The sequence below is a fragment of the Lepidochelys kempii genome, chromosome 8 (genome assembly GCF_965140285.1).
Source record: "Lepidochelys kempii isolate rLepKem1 chromosome 8, rLepKem1.hap1, whole genome shotgun sequence".
In the NCBI taxonomy this organism is placed as follows: domain Eukaryota; kingdom Metazoa; phylum Chordata; order Testudines; family Cheloniidae; genus Lepidochelys; species Lepidochelys kempii.
Genome location: NC_136387.1, coordinates 52508885 through 52529268, shown reverse-complemented (window position 1 = coordinate 52529268; position 20384 = coordinate 52508885). Strand labels below are relative to the sequence as shown.

Below are 20384 nucleotides of genomic sequence, written 5' to 3'. Positions count from 1 at the left end.
CATGCCCCCAACCACCAACCCCATTTTTTACTTCTGTAACCATCAAACTATGGGGAAAATAAGGCATTCAATAAAACTGAAGTGGCCATTAACTGATTTCAATCCAGAAAAAAAAATATACTTACTGTAGCCTTAGTTTGAGAAAAAGTATCCCAGTCTGTGGTTAGATCTCACAAAACAAAAATAAAAGAATAAAATCAAGTTTCCTATTAATTCAAGTAACACAATGAAACAAAACATTTTAAAACAGCTTTGCATGGCTCACTAACTAATTCCTTTTAATGAATTCATCCCAAACCATGAAACTCCTCTGTGGGGGGTAATTATTAGACAGTGTCATTAGAAAAGAAATATGATTTTCTTTAAAAACTATATTTTTAACCAAAAAAAAAATCAAGTTATTAAGAGTTACATAAGTTAGGCTGAGTTTCCTATTACATCTCCTATTCATCTCCAGAACTCCTATATATTTTAAAAATCTACAGCAAATTCATTACCCATGTGACCACACAAATATCTATGGAGTTTTTCCATTATATCTCATGCTTTGAATTTTGATTTTTTAAACATTATATTTTTATTTATTTATTTTACAAACAGGCTATGAATATATATGGTCAATGGAAGCTCACACTTAGACTGCAAGTTGTCATACATTGGTACTCAAGAGTAACAAGCTATGTTTAAGCTTCACAGGTTACATATACAATACATATAGCCAAGATTTCCAAAGAATGGGTGATAGGTTCATAAGCTTTACTTACTTCAGCTTTATAAGCTAAATTTATAAAAAAAGTTAGCTATCTTCAGAAATCTAGTAATATGCCCAAAATTATTGAAATAGTATTTAAGTATTATCTTTTTCCTTAAAGTAGACTATTTTGTCAAGCACTTTTTTTAAAAAAAAAAAAGTCAACTGTAAGTGTTGCTAAATGTAATTACATGTTACAGTAGTACCCAGAAGCTCCAGTCAGGACCAGGGCCACATTATGCCAGGAACTGTACAAACATACAAAGATCTGGTCACTGCCCTGAAGAGCAACCAATCTAATTTAAGACAAGGTGTAACAACATGAGAGAAAGGGGAAGGGAGGATCTGGAAATAGCAACAGGACACATTTGCTGAGAAATGGTACCTCAATAAAACATCTACAAAATCCTTGAAACCCCTGAATAATATTTCCTTAATTACAGGTCTATAAACTCTGACAAGACATTCACAAGAACTTTTTAGGAGACAATCATAGTCAATTACAATGAGGTATTTCAGCTATCAAATTATAGAGTATATATGATTTTATAGGTCAAATATGCTTGTCATCAACTATAGCAGGGGTCCTCAAGTTTTGTCATAGTGTGGACCACATCTTAACCAAAATCTTATATCACAGACAACCTGCACTCCTGTTTGTGAGCACGCATCGTCCATATGACAACTGCAGTAAATACTTACCTGGAAAAGTAATAATAGGAAATAACAATGTAACTGTTTTTAAACGTAATGTTTTGTCCTTTCTTGACAAAGCTTGCAATTAAGAGCCTGAACATTTATAAAAAAAAGTGTCTGGAAGCAATGAAATGGAGTCAGCACCAGGTGATCTAACAGCTCTCTGGACCACTGTCTGGGAACTGCTGTTCTACAGAAAGTAAGCTGTATGAGATATGGTTTTAGCCTTTGACCCAATTAAAAAAATATATATATCTACAAAATTTACAATATAAAATATTACACTATCTAGGATAAAACTGCTTCTAAAGTAAAGAGATACAACAAAGCAAATCCATACCTCTGAGGGAATCCCTGTTCTGAGTGTGCCTTGGGTTTTGTAAAGGCACCTCCTTCGATTTGTTGTTCCACATCCTGTTAGTTTACCTACAGACAGAAAGATTCACTGAAGGACCAAAAGTATACACAATAAGAGTGAATAAAGATATCTGTTGCCCAAAGAAAATGTTATCTTGATCGACAAGAAATGAAGATGTTTTACCTTCAAATTATATTTTGACACTATATACATGACCAATTGGATCAGACAGGCAACAATGAGTGACCAAAAAGGTGACTACAGCTTGTAATTCTCTTAAAAAGGAACAAGAGTGAACTACTACTGACAGTGGGAGACACCTTGAAGAACAATGTTTACAAATGAGGCTGAAAGCGACCAGAGACAAAAATCCCAGGAAGGTACAAGGTAAGACTTCTAGCTCTATAACAGATTTCAATATAGAAAGTCAGACAGAACCTGTCAGTCCACAGCAATAAGCGCTCCACTGAGTCTGAAGAAATGAGAAGACGACCCCAGATAAAGAGGCTACATTAACAAGGAACTGAGGAAATACAACACAGTCAAGGGTCATCCCTAGATAATTTTGAAAAACTTTGAAAATGTCTGGCCCTGCCAATGGATGACTGAAAGGAACAACTGACACATTACATGCCACCTTACCCTTTAAAAGAAATAAGGATCTGAAGTCTGACTGAGATCTAGAACCATGACAATAAAAGTAATAATTAGACAATTTTTTTAAAGAGTGTAAGAAGACTCAATATTCAGTGACATCTTTCCAAAACCTCCAGAAAGATGACACGATTTAAAGGCAAGAAGAACACAAAAAGCAGTTTCTTGGACAGGTTTGCTAATGAATCCAAGTACCCCTTCTAAACCCAAACAGTCAGAAGCTGTCCTTAAAGAGCTTTGGGTAAGGTAAAACCAAGATTAAAGTTGACAGAGGAACAAACTTTGAAGGTTAAAGAAACCAGAACTTTATTTAAACTTCCAAGACCTATAATCATCCTGCCATTCTGGGTCATTTGAGACTAAGGGCCCTAGAAACTCCTTAGGTTGATGGACCTCTGTCCTGAAGCCAACCTAGGGATTTATATAGCCCACATTATTGTAGTAGTATCTTAGTATCTGAAATGGCTCTTCCTGTCACTTCAGTGTGAAGCAGACCCCCATGTAGACCCACTTCCATAGAGCAGTGAAAACAAATTTTTAAATAGCTGTCTTCAGAGAGATATATACGTAAGGCCTTTCTGTGAGAAAATTACTCCAGTTTGAAGTGAGAAAGACTACTTTCTGTAGAGGCAGGCTAGACTGCAGAGCACAACACTGGAAGCAGGAAACAAACCAAGGCCCCAATCTTGCTCTCAGTGAAATCAATGGTAAAACTCCCAATGAAGTCTATCCTGCACGTTCTAAGGCCAAGGAACACATCAAAATTCTTTCAATATTATTGGTTATTGTTGCCTGAAAAAGAAGGAAAAAACAACTCAATAGTATGGACTGATGATCTCTTAGAAAAAATAAGTAACTTATGCAAAAAGTGGTTACATAATACATGAGAATTTTCTTTAAAAAGCAAAATTAGACTGGGAGTGGGAGTATTTAAAAGAAAAGTGCTTTGAAAAAAGAGCAGTACAAGGAAATAAAGTGATTTTAAGAGGACTGTGTTTTAAAGAAGCCTGAAAAGAAGCCTCCACAGTCAACAAGATCTCTCATTAGTCAGCACCTCTTTTTCCCTCAAAGCCCATGAATTTAAATATATTCTACCAATAGCTCAACAATCACCACAAGGTTTTGAAGAAATTCTTGTTATGGAGGATGAAAAGGCAAAATTAGAACATGAACATTAAAATGTGACCAAGATTTATATTGGAAGTTATAAGAACTATTCTTAGTACCCTTCAGAATAACTGAAGTCAACCCTTAACAAATGATCCAGCAGGCAGGTCACTACACGAAAGATCCATCCTGCTCTTCATCAATGACTGAAGAGTTGGGATGAGAAAACTAATTCCCTCTCTCCTCTACCCCACACCCACAGATACCAACCTTCTCCTGTTGCGGAGCTCAACAGTTCTGAATGAGAGGCTCTTCCTCTTTCACTTCCCAAAGTCCTCCGTTACTTACAGGACTGGTTCCTTTACTGTTGAGATGAAGGCCACCCAATTATACAGGGCCCCTCTTCCCATAAAAGGTGACCCAATGCCCCATGAAACCAAAACCTTCTAATTTACACCACTTCGCTAGCCAATAGGTCACCTCCAGTATCTTCTGTGAATGGTAAATCTATCATGTACCACCACAAGGATGTCCAAAAGGGTAAATGGCAAAATTTGAAACCTGGACTCTCAGGTCTCCAACCTGGACTGCTACCACTTGAGCTGCATGAGTAACTACACATGCCTGTCACAATATGTGATATACCACATCCAGTTAACTAAATGCCTAAATAACAACTATGTGGGTGAAACCAGACAATCACTATGCTCTTGAATGAACTCACACAGAAAAATGATAAAAGACAAGAAACCCTATCACCTGTGGGTGAACACTTTTCATAAGGCGATCATTCTGTCTGACCTATCAGTGATCATCCTCAAAGGAAACCTGCACAAAACTTTCAAAAGACAAACCTGGGAGCTTAAATTCATAACTTTGCTAAACACTAAAAATCATGGACTGAACAGACACATTATTGCAATAAACCATAAATCCAATCTGTAACCCACTAACCCCATCTTTTTGTTCTATGACTGCAGAGATGTTACCGGGCCATTCTATCTTGAATGGTCCCTTGGAATATGTGCTAGCTGCTCATGCTAAACAATTGTTCCACCTTGCACTTAGCTGTGACACTTGGAGAATCTTTACAAGACAAGAAGAGCTCTGTGTGGCTCGAAAGCTGTCTCTATCACAAACAGAAGTTGGTCCAATAAAAGATATTACCTCATCCACCTTGTCTCTCTAATATCCTGGGACTGACATGGCTACAACTATACTACATATAAACTTACCCCATAGAATTTGTCTCAATGCCCCCCAAAAGTTGTAAGAAAGGAGTGGCTCATCAAGCTGCTCTAGTGGTCCAGACCTTTCGATTCCCCTTGCTTTAGAGAAAGCTACGTATGTCTGCTTTAAACTAAGTGCTGGAAAGGCGATGGGTGGAAGAGGGAACCTACATGTTAGTGGAGTGTGTGACAGCATAGAAACATAAGCAGTGTGGAAATTCTAGAGCAACGGTCTCCAACCTTTTTAAGCACAAGATCACTTTTTAAATTTAAGTGCAATGCAGGATCTACCCCAAAGAAAATGTAGAAATAACAGTAATCACACACACCCAAACACCCTTGCCCCCCTCCGAGGCCATGCTCCTGCCCCACCCTTCTCCAAGGCCCCGCCCTGCTTACTCCATCCCCCTTCCTCTGACACTCGCTCTCCCCAACCCTCACTCACTTTCACCAGGCTGGGATAGGGGTTGGAATGCGGGAGCAGGTGCAGGCTCTAGGCTGGGGCCGAGGGGTTTGGAGTGTGGGATGGGCTCCAGGCTGGGCCTAGGGCAGGGAGTTAGGGTACAGGAGGGGGTTCAGGGTGCGGGCTCTGGGAGGGAGTTTGGGTGCAGGAGGGGGCTCAGGGCTGGGGCACGAGGTGGGGGTGCTGGCTCTTGGAGGGGGCCAGTGCGCAGAGACCCCCCCATCCCCCCAGGAGCTACTGCTGGACATGCCAGCCGCTTCCGGGAGTGGCGCAGGACCAGGGCAGGCAGGGAGCCTGCCTTAGCCCCGCTGGACTGTTAGTAGCCGATCTCCCGGTTTGGCTGCAAGAAGGTTGGCAACCCTAGATTGTAACTGAGATTGACTGACACAGGCGCCGCAATCAACCAGTTGATCGCGATCTACCAGTTGGTGACCATTGTTCTAGAGAGAACTAAATTTAATATCAAGAGGCACAAGAATCAGGCAAGCTAAGTTCCAGAACTCTGCTTCTGGAATGGAGACTGGGGAAACCATTCATGCCGACAGCTGCTTTCTGTATCAAATGATTCAGGTTGCAAGGCATAATGTTGCCCTACATTAGAAATCTCGTCCAGTGATGAAGAGACATGAACCAGCTGAAAACTCCTATATTAGAAAAGTGGAAAGGAAATGTTTATGAAAAGAGCCTTCCATCCTTTCTGAAGGCAATTTTGAGAGTATATGAAACCTCCATCTCAAGATCGTAGCCCAAACAGCAACATACTGGAACCTACTGGACAGTAATTATGGCCAAAAAGTACTTCTAGCCAATGCACCTTTTCTTGAGGAGATAAAATAAAAAGTTCTATGTAACTAACTGAATTTATTATTCACCTATGAGCCCCAGTTGTGGACCAGTCATAGTAGCACCTATAAGCGCTAGTTATGGACCAGGACTTAACTGTGGTAGGTGCTATACAAACACCAAACGTTTTACATTCTACATTTCACTACTCTGTAACAATGCAGTGTAATGTTGAACTCCATATGTTCCCAAAGCTTTTAACAGAGAATTTAAAAAATATTCTTCAAAATTGTTGCTTGCAACATGCATTCAGAGAAAAAGTCAAGTGGATTGAGCTGAACCAAGGCAATACAAAAGAACAAAACTGTAAATATACATTGACACTGTCTTAAATTTCTGACTTCTTGCAGTCTTCCACTGCAGACAATCACTACTGGTTAAGAACACAGCCACAACAGGAGTATAAAGGTCTACTTCTCCTCCCCAGCTCCTAGCTTCTACAAACAGGGGCATGGTACGCTCTGCTCTACTCCGCCTTGTGAATAGCTCCACTGCCTGCCTCTGCTATTCAATTACAGTAGAAGCTCAAAGTTATGAACTGACCAGTCAACCACACACCTCATTTGAAACTGGAAGTATGCAATCAGGCAGCAGAAGAGATGGGGGGGAAAAAAAGGGCAAATATGGTACAGTACTGAGTTAAACATAAACTACTAAAAAATAAAGGGAAAGTTTAAAAAAAGATTTGACAAGGTAAGGAAACTGTTTCTACGCTAGTTTCATTTCAATTAAGATGGTTAAAAGCAGCATTTTTCTTCTGCATTGTAAAGTTTCAAAGGTATATTAAGTCAATGTTCAGTTGTAAACTTTTGAAAGAACAACCATAATGTTTTGTTCAGAGTTATGAACAACTTCCATTCCCAAGGTGTTCGTAACCCTGCGGTTCTACTGTATACGATTCTTGTCGGTTTCATTTCTGCACACAGAGATCTGAACAGCAGTGCAACTAGCCAGTCTTGTTAATCTCATGCTGTTGTTGTTTGAGAAAGATATGAGGGGATCGCGAATACTGGAGCAGTCTACAGATTCAGAAAGACAATACTGCATCATTTCCCATTTGACCATAAGGGCCTGAAAAACATTAAATGGCTTTTCAAGCCCTATTTACAATGATGTTGATGCACACTGCATTTTGTTTTGGACCATGGAGATAGACATCATGACATCTTTCCATTGTTTCAACTCATGTAATGCAAGCAGAAAACCTAAACATACCCTCTTGTGTAGTTCAATACCCTGCCTGCTCAACATGACAAAGACAGGTAGAAAGAAGTACAACATTGCATCTATATGCCTGCAAACCATAACACAGTGGGTATGTCTATTTTTAAGCTTACCACCCTTGACAGTGTCAACTGAACTCGTATATTTATTGACATGAACAATGATTTGGACAGGATAGTACATAAAATAGCTTTACACACAAACAGCTCAAAGTTCATTTGAATATACTTTTATATATCAACATAACCGGTTATCTCAAAATTTCAGTAATATCAGAAAAATATGCATTCTAAAAATAACACTATGAAGTGACTGCTGAGGAAAGACAACAGGAAATTCTTTATATTCAACTGGCTTTAGATCCATCAGTATTATACCCAAATGCACAAAACTTAAACTAAAGATGGAATTTAACTTGGAAAATTGGGACTCATTTTCAGTACATAGGTACAGGAGCAAAAGTGTGCCAAACACCACAACCTATTTTGTGCACACTTTATCAGATGTACAAGCAAATCCACAATTTACGCATGCACACATGATAAAAATCGCACTACTCTAGCCATTTGGGTATGCAATCAAGAATTTGCATATAAATATCAATTACTGCAAGAGCAAAATAGATACACATTTGCGCACACACAAATTCACATCTAAAAACTTACTGAAAATCAAGTCAGTATTGGCTAAGTGGGAAGGTGGCTGGCTACCTTGCTGGTCAATTTCTTAAGCTGTTATAATCAATGACAAACAAAATTTCCTTCAAAATTCTAGTCAAATACTTATGCTACAAACTAAGGTGGTAGACTGAAAGAACAGGGTGTAAAAGGCAGGAAGGAACACTTACTAGAAAAGTCTAAGGATACAGCTACTCTCTGAAAAACCCACTGTTCTACCTTTGATCAGCACATATTTCAAACAACCCATTTAAAGGGTCATCACCTATTTAGCTGTAAACCTGTTAATATCAGATAAATTGCTTTTAAATCCTAAATTACTGTGCTACTATTAGAGAGATGTGTAATTTAAATTCTTGAAGTCACATGTATAATTATGTTATATTATGCACTACTGTTAATGACCCAACTGTAAATATTTAACTGAACCAAATCAGTTTAAAAGTGCATCTTTTATTCTCGTGTTTCTCAAAAATTAATGTAATGTTATGAGACATCACAAAAAGCCCTAACAGCAGCAAATCTTTGTAAGCTCTTTATATAATAAAGATGTTTATGGATAGCCCAATTCTCTTAACTTTTTTCCTGTGGCAGGCACTTTTCATAATCCTTCTTCTAACCAAGAATTCAGAATGACAAAACAGATCAGACCACTGGTCCATTTAGCACAGTAGCCTGTCTCCAACAGTAGCAAGTAACAGACACTTCCAAGAAGATGTAAAACTTCCTAATGGACAACTATGTAATAAGCACAAGGTCCTGCAATTCTGCTAAGTTCTTTGCCTCAATCATGTATGTAAGCAGAGTTCCGCATATTCGTTGTATCCAGGGTTAAAAAAAAGTGCTTCCTTTATCACTTACATTAAAAATAAAAGGTAATAATAAATTTATGTCCCCTGCTCTTGTATTATGAAAAGTAGGAGCTCCTAACCAGCCTCTATATACTATTCATGCAAGCTCTTAGTCCTCTCCATGCCAAACTAAAAATTCCTAACTCTTTTCAGCTCTCTTCATATGGAAATCTTCCATACCTCTAATCCATTTTCACTGCCTCAGCTGCCACCAGCACAGAAACAACCGGATCTGCATAAAATCCGCATACCATTTCCCAAAGAGCCACATTAAAGAGCCACTTGTGGCTCACGAGCCTCAATCTGAGTACCACTGATCTAACCTAAATCTCCCTTGCTGCAATTTAAGCCCATTAATTCTTGTCCTAGCTTCAGTGGACATGGAGAACAACCTCAGCAACAGGTTACAGGGTTTATTACAGGACTGGGTGAGTGGGGTTCTGTGGCCTGCAACGTGCAGGAGGTCAGAGAAGACCAGTGTTTTTCAAACTTTTGTATTGGTGACTCCTTGGTGACACAGCAAACCTATGAGTGCAACCCCCCTTATAAATTAAAAACACTTTTTTGTATTTAACACTATTATAAATGCTGGAGGCAAAGTGGAATTTGGGGGTGGAGGCTGACAGCTCGCAACCCCCGCACATGTAATAACCTTGTGACCCCCTGCGGGGTCACAACCCCCAGTTTGAGAACCCCTGGACTAGACAATTTTGATGGTCCCTTCTGGTCTTAAAGTCTATGAGAAACAAATATACAAAGGATGAGAAGAAGTAAGAAAGCCAAACTAAGTAGATTTCATCCACTGAAGTCCCCCACCAACCAGAGATAGCTTAGTTGAGGGAAAACTTACACAGACAACATGCCTTCTCTGGCATAGCCTTGAAGAAAGTTAAGGCTCAAACTGGCTCGCTTAGTGTGGCTCCTGTGCATCAGAATCTAAGGTTTCATTTTTAAAAATAAATTCTCTGAGAAAGACTGATCAGCTGAGGAATGATCATCAAAGGAAGATCTGCATAATCAATGGGTGTCTCATTTTTTCACCTGAAGTTTGCAGAGCTTGGTCTGTAGGCAAAGTATCTGAGAATGACACTAACTTTTCTTTTCCCAATTCAATCCAACAAAAAGGTGGAGAAAGAAAAGCTATGGATAACTCACTCAAGAATGGTGGCCCAGGTAAAGTACCACCTAGCAATAGCTAACACTGGAACCACAGTGGTTCTACAAGCTAAGTTATCTCTCTCACACACACACAGCTAAACACAATTAAAATACCTTAAAATTATTTACCAAAGGTTGCATGAAGAGGAACATTTGATGTGGTCCAATTCAGGCACAAACTTAATATTCCTACACCCGCCAAGTATGATAAGAAGTAGAAACTGAAAAGGGAAGTGCAGAGTCAATAACTTATAACCTCGGGCCTCGAACATTCAGTGCTACGAAGTACGGCCCACATTGCCTCCAACAGACATACCTGTAAGGAGATTCTAGAACCTTGCCAAGCAAGGTGCCTGGATTCCAAGTGAAGGAATACACAGAGACCCTTGAAGAAAAATTACTGTTTATTCATACCCAATGCGTGAGGAAGAGTTGTTGTAATAATGGCCTAATTGTAAGCTCATGTATAAACAATGAGTGAAAGTTCATAAATTGTAACAATGTCCTGTTATATAAAATTGTTTAAGGAAGATGTAAGGAGGAGACAGAAAGACAATTAATTAGATGTAAGGAGGAGACAGAAAGACTGAATTAAACAGAAAGGGCTTTACTGATCCCATTCAAGGACTGTGTTAAGATTATAACTGGTAAACCAGAGATGAAGAGGACCGGAAATGAATGAACCAAAAATTGTGTTGGAAATTGGACCTATTGGTGGACAAAATAATTAGAAGATGGACTATTCCACCCTACACTCCCTTACAGAAAAAATACTTTTGGGAAAAATTAGCAGAAGCAGCTGCTCTCTGCCAGCCACCATTGCAGTGAGCATTATCATCATGGCTGTCAGACCTACTGTCTCCTGGGACCCCCAGAACTTCTTCATCCCGATCCTCAAAGATGTACTGACCAGACGGGGCCAGAGAGTGAGCCAGATAACATCACCAGATCCAGCTAAATCCCAAATATCATCTGGGATGTAAGACTTTGTCCCCCACAGATCCCTCCAATTATGTCTCTCTCCTTTTCCCTTACATCAACCTTAGCTGACCAAGACTGCGTATTCTGCACACTGCTGTGTGATCAGAGAGGCAGCTAAATGCAATGCACTAAAAACTCCAATGCTGGTACAAGTATGCCAGGTCTCAGGCCATGTCTATCTTACCACTGATAGATTTTGCTACGATCGACGCAATTGGGGTTGATTTAGTGCAGAGGTGGTCAAACTACATCAGGGCTTTGGATCTGGCCCGTGGAACTGCCACCCCCATGGCGCCACAGGCCCCACACCGCTCCCAGAAGCAGCCAGCACCACGTCCCTGTGGCTCCTGGGGGGATAGCACACTGCCCTCACCTGCAGGCACTGCCCCCCACAGCTCCCATTGCCTGGGAACTGCAGCCAGTGGGAGCTTCGTGGGAGGAACCCGCAGGCAAGGACAGCGCGCGGAGCCCTCTGCCTCTCCCTCCCCCAGGGGCCTTGGGGACATGGTGCCGGCCACTTCCGGGAACGGTGCAGGGCCAGGGCAGGCAGGGAGCCTGTCTTAGTGCCACTACACGTCGCTGCCACCCCTGAGCCACTCAAGGTAAGCCCACACCCTCCTGCACCCCAATCCCCTGCCCTGAGCCCCTTGCCGCACCCCACACCCCTCCTGCACCCCAACCCCCTGCCCTGAGCCCCCAACCCCTGCCCTGAGCCCCTTCTCACACTCCGCAACCTCCCTGCACCCCGCACCCCCTCCTACACCCCAACCCCCTGCCAAGCCCACTCGTACAGCCAGCGCCCCTCCTGCGCCCCAACCCCTTGCCCTGAGCCACACCGCATCACCTCCCACACCCCCTCCCGTATCCCAACCCCCTGCCCCAGCCCTACATTCATGGCCCTGCATGCAATTTCCCCACCCAGATGTGGCCTTTGGGCCAAAAAGTTTGCCCACCCCTAATTTAGTGGGTCTAGTGAAAACCGATGTTTCCTCTAAGCCATGCAGCTGCCTATTAAGCCCTCCGCAGAGGCTCAGGGCTGTGGCGGGAAGAGATGCTTGTCCCCCAGTGCGGACCTGCCGAGCCCGAGGGAGAGGCGCCCCTCCCCACTGGCCCCAGCATGAACCTGCCATGGCTGGGGGAGAGGAGCCCCTCCGCACCGGCCCCAGCATGGACCTGCCCTGGACTTGCCGTGGCCAGGGAAGAGGAACCCCTCCCTCGGCCGGGCCCAGGCCTACTGGAGCTGCCACAGCCAGAGAGGCGCGTTTCCCCCTGCCCCGAGCTGCTGTGGCAAGAGAGGGCTAAGGAGAATCCTTTCTCCCACTGAAGCCCTGGGGCAGCCCGCACCCAAACCCCTCATTCCCAGCCCCACCCCAGAACCCACACCCCCAGCCAGAGCCCTCACCCCCCCGCACCCTAACCCTCTGCCCCAGCCCTGAGCCCCCTCCCACACTCTGAACGCCTCAGCACCACCCCCACCACATTAATTCATTCCGCACATGGATGTAAAAAATTAGAGGGAACACTGAAGACTCACTAAAGCGACTGCAGAGCACTCTCTGGTCAACTGCGGTACTCCACTGGAACAAGAGGAGTAATGTAAGTTGACAGGAGAGTGTCTCCCATCAATATAGCGCAATGTAGACACCGAATTAAGTTGACCTAAGCTACACAGACTCCAGCTATATTATTCACGTAGCTGGAGTAGTGTAACTTAAATCAACTTACCCTGGTAGCGTAGACAAGGCCTCAGAGTGGCTGACAAGACAGTGTGCTGTGCCTGTGTTTTTCCAGCAGTGAGGATACAAGTGAGACCTTTAGGCTAGTGTCTGCATCCTAGCTATGGAAAGAAAAAGCCACTTTTATCTACAATAAAGAACCTAGAAATCCTCCCAAGACCTGAGCATACAGTTTCTGGCATTACAAATCATCTTCCTCCACTCATTAGAAACATTGACATTTGCTGGATTTTCATTCATGAGAGTTGTCTGTATCTATTTAAAAGGAACATAAATTTAAAAAAGGAATCAGACTTCTGTCTGATTGATTTTTACCTACTATTGTTACATGTAAAATGTAATATTAATAATTGAAAATTAGAGAAAAAAACTTCAATTTTTGCCATTTGTTTACTTTTTGTATTTTATAGCACTTTGGTTGAAATTTTGGACCCCCTGAAATCAATGGAAATTTTGCCATTGACTTACATGGGATCAGGATTTCACCCTCTGTTATTAGTCAGTTTCAATCGACCTGGTATAGTCAATTAGCTAAATTTAGAGACTAACAAATTTATCTGAGCATAAGCTTTCCTAAGCTACAGCTCACTTCATCAGATGCATTCAGTGGAAAATACAGCGGGGAGATTTATATACACAGAGAACATGAAACAATGGGTGTTACCATACACACTGTAACGAGAGTGATCAGGTAAGGTGAGCTATTACCAGCAGGACAGCGGAGGGGACGGGATGGACCTTTTGTAGTGATAATCAAGGTGGGCCATTTCCAGCAGTTGACAAGAACATCTGAGGAACAGCAGGTGGGGGGGGGGGGGGAAATAACCATGGGAAAATAGCTTTACTTTGTGTAATGACCCATCCACTCCCAGTCTTTATTCAAGCCTAAGTTAATTATATTGTGTAGATCCCTGATGATGCGTTGGAGAGGTTTTAGTTGGGGGCTGAAGGTGATGGCTAGTGGCGTTCTGTTATTTTCTTTGTTGAGCCTGTCCCGTAGAAGGTAACTTCTGGGTACTCGTCTGGCTCTGTCAATCTGTTTCTTCACTTCAGCAGGTGGGTATCGTAGTTGTAAGAATGCTTGATAGAGATCTTGTAGGTGTTTGTCTCTGTCTGAGGGGTTGGAGCAAATGCGGTTGTATCATAGAGCTTGGCTGTAGACAATGAACATCATCAAGGATCTACAACCGATCCTGAAGGATGACCCATCACTCTCACAGATCTTGGGACACAGGCCAGTCCTTGCTTACAGACAGCCCCCCATCCTGAAGCAAATATTCACCAGCAACCACATACCACACAACAGAACCACTAACCCAGGAACCTATCCTTGCAACAAAGCCCGTTGCCAACTGTGTCCACATATGTATTCAGGGGACACCATCACAGGGCCTAATCACATCAGCCACACTATCAGAGGCTCGTTCACCTGCACATCTGCCAATGTGGTATATGCCATCATGTGCCAGCAATGCCCCTCTGCCACGTACACTGGCCAAACTGGACAGTCTCTACGTAAAAGAATAATAGCTCACCTTACCTGATCACTCTTGTTACAGTGTGTATGGTAACACCCATTGTTTCTTGTTCTCTGTGTATATAAATCGCCCCACTGTACTTTCCACTGAATGCATCCGATGAAGTGAGCTGTAGCTCACGAAAGCTTATGCTCAAATAAACTGGTTAGTCTCTAAGGTGCCACAAGTACTTAAGAAACTTAAGTAAACTTGTTTCCCATTTTGTTTGTGGTTCTTTCACACAAATCTTTCAACCAAATACTGTACCTGATTCTTACTCACTTAACTAGTCATACTAGACCAGGGGTCGGCAACCTTTCAGAAGTGGTGTGCTGAGTCTTCATTTATTCACTCTAATTTAAGGTTTCGCGTGCCAGTAATACATTTTAACATTTTTAGAAGGTCTCTTTCTATAAGTCTTAAATAAATAACTAAACTATTGTTTATGTAAAGTAAATAAGGTTTTTAAAATGTTTAAGAAGCTTCATTTAAAATTAAATTAAAATGCAGAGCCCCCCGGACCAGTGCCCAGGACCCGGGCAATGTGAGTGCCACTGAAAATCAGTTCGCATGCTGCCTTTGGCACACATGCCATAGGTTGCCTACCCCTACACTAGACAGAAGTCCCAGGGCAGCGCTTTAACGTTGGTAGTGAAGACATACCCTCACAGACAGGGAAGTAAGCTATACCAGTATAAATGAACCCACATTAGGAGTTGTACTAGTATAATGATATTTTTTAAAAGAAGTATCACAGCCCAAAATGACAGTCATACCAGTACAAATCTGTGTAAAGATTGGGCCACAAACAAACAGCTTAACCAAAATTTGTAAAATGCTTGCTTTGTTATGAGTGGATGCAAGGTATACATACAGATATTATACATTGAAAGCATTCCAACACTTTTGTAGACAAGTGAGGATAAGGCTATGAAAGTCAATACATCAGCGGGTTTAGCCACCAAATTTACGTTTGGAATTTTAAAACAAGGTTTTACAAGCCTAATGTTAACACAAGGGGGGGGTTGAGTTTTTTAAATAGACACATTTAAAATGCAAAGTGGCTGTGAACATTCAACAGCTTTCACCACCCAGATGTCATGCCCGAGCACGAGAAACAGAAAGGAAAGAGAGGAAGAGAGGTGATCGAGGCTAACGCAGTTTCATTTCCCAAGCAGAGCAGAAGCAACGAGTAGCCAGCCTCCAGGCACAGCTGAGCGGGGCAGCTGGGTCAGGCTTCGCTAACGGCAGGGCTATCAGCAAGGCAGAAAGCGCCGCTGGCTAGTGCAGGGCACAGCCCTAGGGGAAGGTCTCTTTAAACAGGGAGTGACAGCACGGCCCGGAGCCAGGGCTGCCCAGCGCTATGGAGACCCGGGGGCGGAGATCCAGTGGGTCTGGCAGCCAGTCACGGCCCGGACACCGGCCCTACGGCGGACGGAGCCCCGGAGCCCGACCCCAAGGCGTCCCGACTCCGGGGCTCCACCTCGCCCCCAAACGGCCAGGAACCGAGGTGGCCGCAAGGCAGGGCAGGGCCCGGCTGAGGACAGGCCGCTGCCAGCCGCTCTCCCCCTGCAGGCTCCTCACCTGAGAGTCGCCGTCGCCACCGCCTCCGCCTCCCACCCCGGGGGCAGCTCCCAACGCATCCTGTGGGGGCTGGGGGGCCCCTTAGAGTTAGCGGCGGCCCCTCACTTTGCTCCTTCCCGGACGGCTGCGTCCCACCCTGCGCCCGGCCCGGGCTCACAGTCACTTCAAGGGAGCTCGCCGGCCGCCATTACCGGCCAACGACTGACACGGAGCGGCGGCGGCGGCAGCGGCGCGGGGCAGGGCGGGAACAGCCGGCCACGCCTCGCGAGAACGGCCTACTCTCCGACCTTCCACACATGGCGGCGCCGCTAAGACTTCCTGCCCCAAACTATACTTCGGCCATATTGGGTGTGGCACAGCATCCTGCGTCAGCCTCAAGTTGAAATGCCTCAGGGTACAGGCATTTCAACTTTAGATCTGACAGAAGGCGGGCTAGCCTTTAGAGAGGTAACAGCTGAGCAGTGAAGGAGAGGAAAGATTCCCCCCCAAATCGTGCTCCAAGAGTGGCAATGGTTTGAATAGAACCTCAGCCCCGGGCACCAAATATTTCTCCTGCCCTTTGTAAGGGATGTAGGGACGGTTAGCACCCCTACAGCTAAGGCTGAGACATAGAGTTTAGGAGCTGAAGGACATCTATTGCAACTACTAGGTTGGTGCAGAGAGGGCAGAGCTGGGGTGGTGTGTATCTTAACCCTGGAATGGCTGGCTTTCAGGGAGTTAAGTTTAGATGTATTCAGTGTTTTGGAAGGAGACAAGGCAGCACCTACCAAACTTAACGCTCTGTTAAGGAAGTTTTGGGGCAAGGACTCCAAAAGTAGCTCAGGCTCCTAACTTCCATTAAAATCACCAAATAGGGCCTTACCAAATTCACAATCCATTTTGGTCAATTTCACAATCATAGGATTTTAAAATCTGAAATGTCATGGTATTGTAACTATAGGGGTCCTGATGCAAACAGGGGTTATGTGATTAGGGTGGGGGGGCATCACCATATTGCCACCCTTACTTCTGGGGTAATGCTGGGGGGATGCTGCCTTCAGAGCTGGGAAGCTGGCTAGCAGCTACTACTCTCCAGCCACCTAGCTCTGAAGGTAGTACAGAATTAAGGGTGGCAATACTGTAACTCCCTACAATAACCTTGCAAACCCCCCTCCCCCACAACCCACTTTGAGAAACACTGGTCTCCCACATGCAATCATGGTCTTTTGTGTACTTTTACGCTGTACTATACAGATTGAACAGAGGAGACCCAATTTCACCGTCCACTATGTGTTTTTCAAGATTGTGAATTTGGCAGGGGCCTAGCCATGAATCTGGGCTACAGCACCACTTAAATGCAGCCAGCACTGTTGTATAAGGGCAGCAGCTCACCCCCCAGCACAACTCAAATGGGACGATTGCAACCAACACCTCTACTCTTACCCAAATCTTAATGGGGTCTTTGAGTAGTAGAGGGCTAGTCAGTTTTTCAAATAAGAACATTCTCTTAGATTTATTACCCTAAACCTTTCCCCCCCACCATGATTTACTCTTTTTAAAAAAAAACAAACAAAAAAAAAAAACAATATTTAGGATTACACCCCAGGGTTTTATTTCCTCCTTTTTCCTCTTCCCTTTTCAGTGCAAAAAATCAAACTACGGAAGAAACCAGGAAAATCAAAAAATGAAAATTTTCACAAACTAGAGTTAAAATATTTTCCATTTCAAAAGCAATGTGCAATTTTTTTGAATGAGTGAAAAGTTGTTTTTTTGAACCCCACAGAACAGAAATTACTTCAAAATTTAGTTTATCATTTTTCTCCACCACTTTTTGACCAGCTCTAGTTTTTACATAAATGGCTATCAGAGTGAAAGAACAATTTGCTTTGTAAAGGCCCATCTAAATGTTATACAGACAGAAACCTGCCTGAAACCTCATTCATCTATTTCTGATACCTGAATAAATGGTGGCAGGGTTAATAAACCTGGGGGTCCAGAAAGTCTACATGAGCCAAATCTTTGAACCTACCTCCTTACTTCAGAACAGAGATCATTTTTCCAACTTCATCTACTAATAAAATCATTCTTATAAGAACCACTTTAAAAAAAAAAAGCGGCTAATTTAAGTGACTGTCTCACTGAGACCCAGAACATAAGGTTTAGGTAAATAACAGGAGAAAATTTATAAAAAGTATGAGTACAGATGTTTACACCATTTTTATTTTAATTTCAATTAAAAATTTTTAAAAGAAATTTAAAGTTAATGCTAAGTGAAAAAGAAGTAGGAAACAATCCGCTTAAATGAATACAATGAAAACTGTAGTTAAGTTCTTTCACTTTTAATAAAGTTTCTTTATAAATGTAGGGAAGGGGAAATGTTTAGGGTATCATTTTTATAATACCTCTAATACTTCCGTACCTTGCATGATTTTTCTCCCCCTCTTCATAGAGGATTTTAAAAGCAGGCATGTGATGTCATGCAGCTATAGAAATGTAGGGCTGGAAGGGACCTCAAGGGGTCATCTAGTTCAGCCCCCTGTACTAAGACAACACAGGTAAAGTATTACAGGAACAGTCACTTTCTTCTAAGACTGAAGAAGGAATGTCATTAGAAAAGGAAAAACAGCATTATTCCTAAAGGGCCAATTGTGTACATGCATGCACGTAGGCACATACCCGCTTCACTTAAGGACTTCTACCTACAACTTTATCCACTCCCATCATGCTACTTAAAGAAACAAATATGTCTCCTAATCTGAAAAATGAGACCTCATTTCAAATTCATTCTTGATCAACACAGAGCAGAAAACTCAAGAGTTTTATTTTCAGTTTTAAAAAGTTAATAGTATACTATTCAGCATAATCTCATGTGCAACTCCAATTGGTATTTTTATTGCTTGACACATGGGGACCAAGGTGCATGAGTCCAAAGTTTTTTGCTTTGTTAAGCTTCCTTGATTCTCAGAATAAATTATAGTTGTCATGCAGATGCTAATATTTTCAGGTTGGTTTTTTTAGTTCACCAGAATATTTTAACATGGGCAAAACATTTTTCCCTAGCCTCACTCTGAGATGCAAATTAACCATTTGGCTGAAATTTTCCATGGTTGTCTGTAGTGGGCTGAATTTGTTTGGAAAATTTCAGCCCAAACAGCTATGTTTGGCAAAGTTACAAGCAACTGGAATCCAGGGTCTTATAAGATGATGTGTTGGGCAACTTTAATAGACAGTGACACAAGCCCCACCTCTAATACAACATGCAAAAAGCCCCCCACATTATGTTAAAAGAACATTAAGGTTGCAAAGCCAAGCATGCAGTACTTCGGAAGTGTCAGAATTAAAGGCTGCCTATTCAACATTAATGCTGTTCCCTCCTGCATACATAGTATGATAGTCTTTAATTACATGATTGTGTACTGTATTTTCCATGTTTCAGAGTAACAGCTGTGTAATCTGTATTCGCAAAAAGAAAAAGGAGTACGTGTGGCACCTTAGAGACTAACCAATTTATTTGAGCACAAGCTTTTGTGAGCTACAGCTCACTTCATCGGATGCATACTGTGGAAAGTACAGAAGATCTTTTTATACACACAAACTATGAAAAAATGGGTGTTTACCACTACAAAAGGTTTTCTCTCCCCCCATACACATTGTAAGGAGAGAGTGATCACTTTAGATAAGCTATTACCAGCAGGAGAGTGGGGTGGGGGGGAGAGAAAACCTTTTGTAGTGGTAAACACCCATTTTTTTCCATGGTTTGTGTATATAAAAAGGTCTTCTGTACTTTCCACAGTATGCATCCGATGAAGTGAGCTGTAGCTCATGAAAGCTTATGCTCAAATAAATTGGTTAGTCTCTAAGGTGCCACAAGTACTCCTTTTCTTTTTGTGTATTTTCCATATGACCCTGTCTCATTCAGTGCATAGGATGGGCCTCAGGGTGTATGAAATGTTCAACACCAACTGACATATCTATCTTAAAATTTAAAAAAATTTAAAATGATAAGTATCAGTTTTGCCAGAGGAGAAAAAAAGCCCTGCCAACAAATACAAAACAGACATCTCTAGTGGGGAAAAGGAGCATGATCAGTGATTAATTCCCTCTTGACTCCTGAGAGGACCAGGACCTCTTAACTCTTATTATATCCCATATAGTCACCTAGTGTTTGCTTAAATCTATTGCTTACTAGTACTTGACTGGCAGATCTCTTCACCTAGTCATCACTTTCAGTAACATATTACCTCAAATTGTTTTTGAACATAGCGTCTTTTTATTTATTAGCAATTAATTTAGTTCCTCACTCTTCCCTCCCATTCTCCAGACAAGTAGAATGCATTAGAATTTACACTGAATATGAAAATCACTAAGTTAGCTTCTTTATTTTCAATTATATAAAATTAACAAACAAGATCCCCTCCGCCTCAACTTTGCTTCCACATTATTCCCACATTCTCAAAATGTCAGGACTTTTCTACATAACAATGGAATTCAGTTATAACTCTTGCACAAAATCTTAAATCAAATGATCAAAGAATGTGCTGCTTCCAGAGTCAGCTTTCATGTAAAAAAAAAAAAT

At 42.3% G+C, this 20384-nt stretch overlaps 1 protein-coding gene across 11 annotated transcripts in view; it reads right to left on the bottom strand.

Annotated features, from left to right (window-relative positions):
- CEP350 (centrosomal protein 350) overlaps positions 1 to 16085 on the bottom strand; it is a 141028-nt gene extending 124943 nt beyond the window's left edge. For 10 of the 11 annotated variants that reach the window (XM_073356555.2, XM_073356564.2, XM_073356565.2 and 7 more), the window contains exons 1-3: positions 15830 to 16085; positions 1788 to 1873; positions 126 to 169 (exon numbers count right to left, since the gene is read on the bottom strand). In XM_073356555.2, the coding sequence (XP_073212656.2) occupies positions 126 to 169; positions 1788 to 1860 (117 nt within the window). In that variant the 5' untranslated portion in view covers positions 1861 to 1873; positions 15830 to 16085. The remainder of the gene's footprint in view (positions 1 to 125; positions 170 to 1787; positions 1874 to 15829) is intronic. The other variant, XM_073356556.2, reaches the window with a different exon arrangement.
- Positions 16086 to 20384: the final 4299 nt, after the last annotated feature.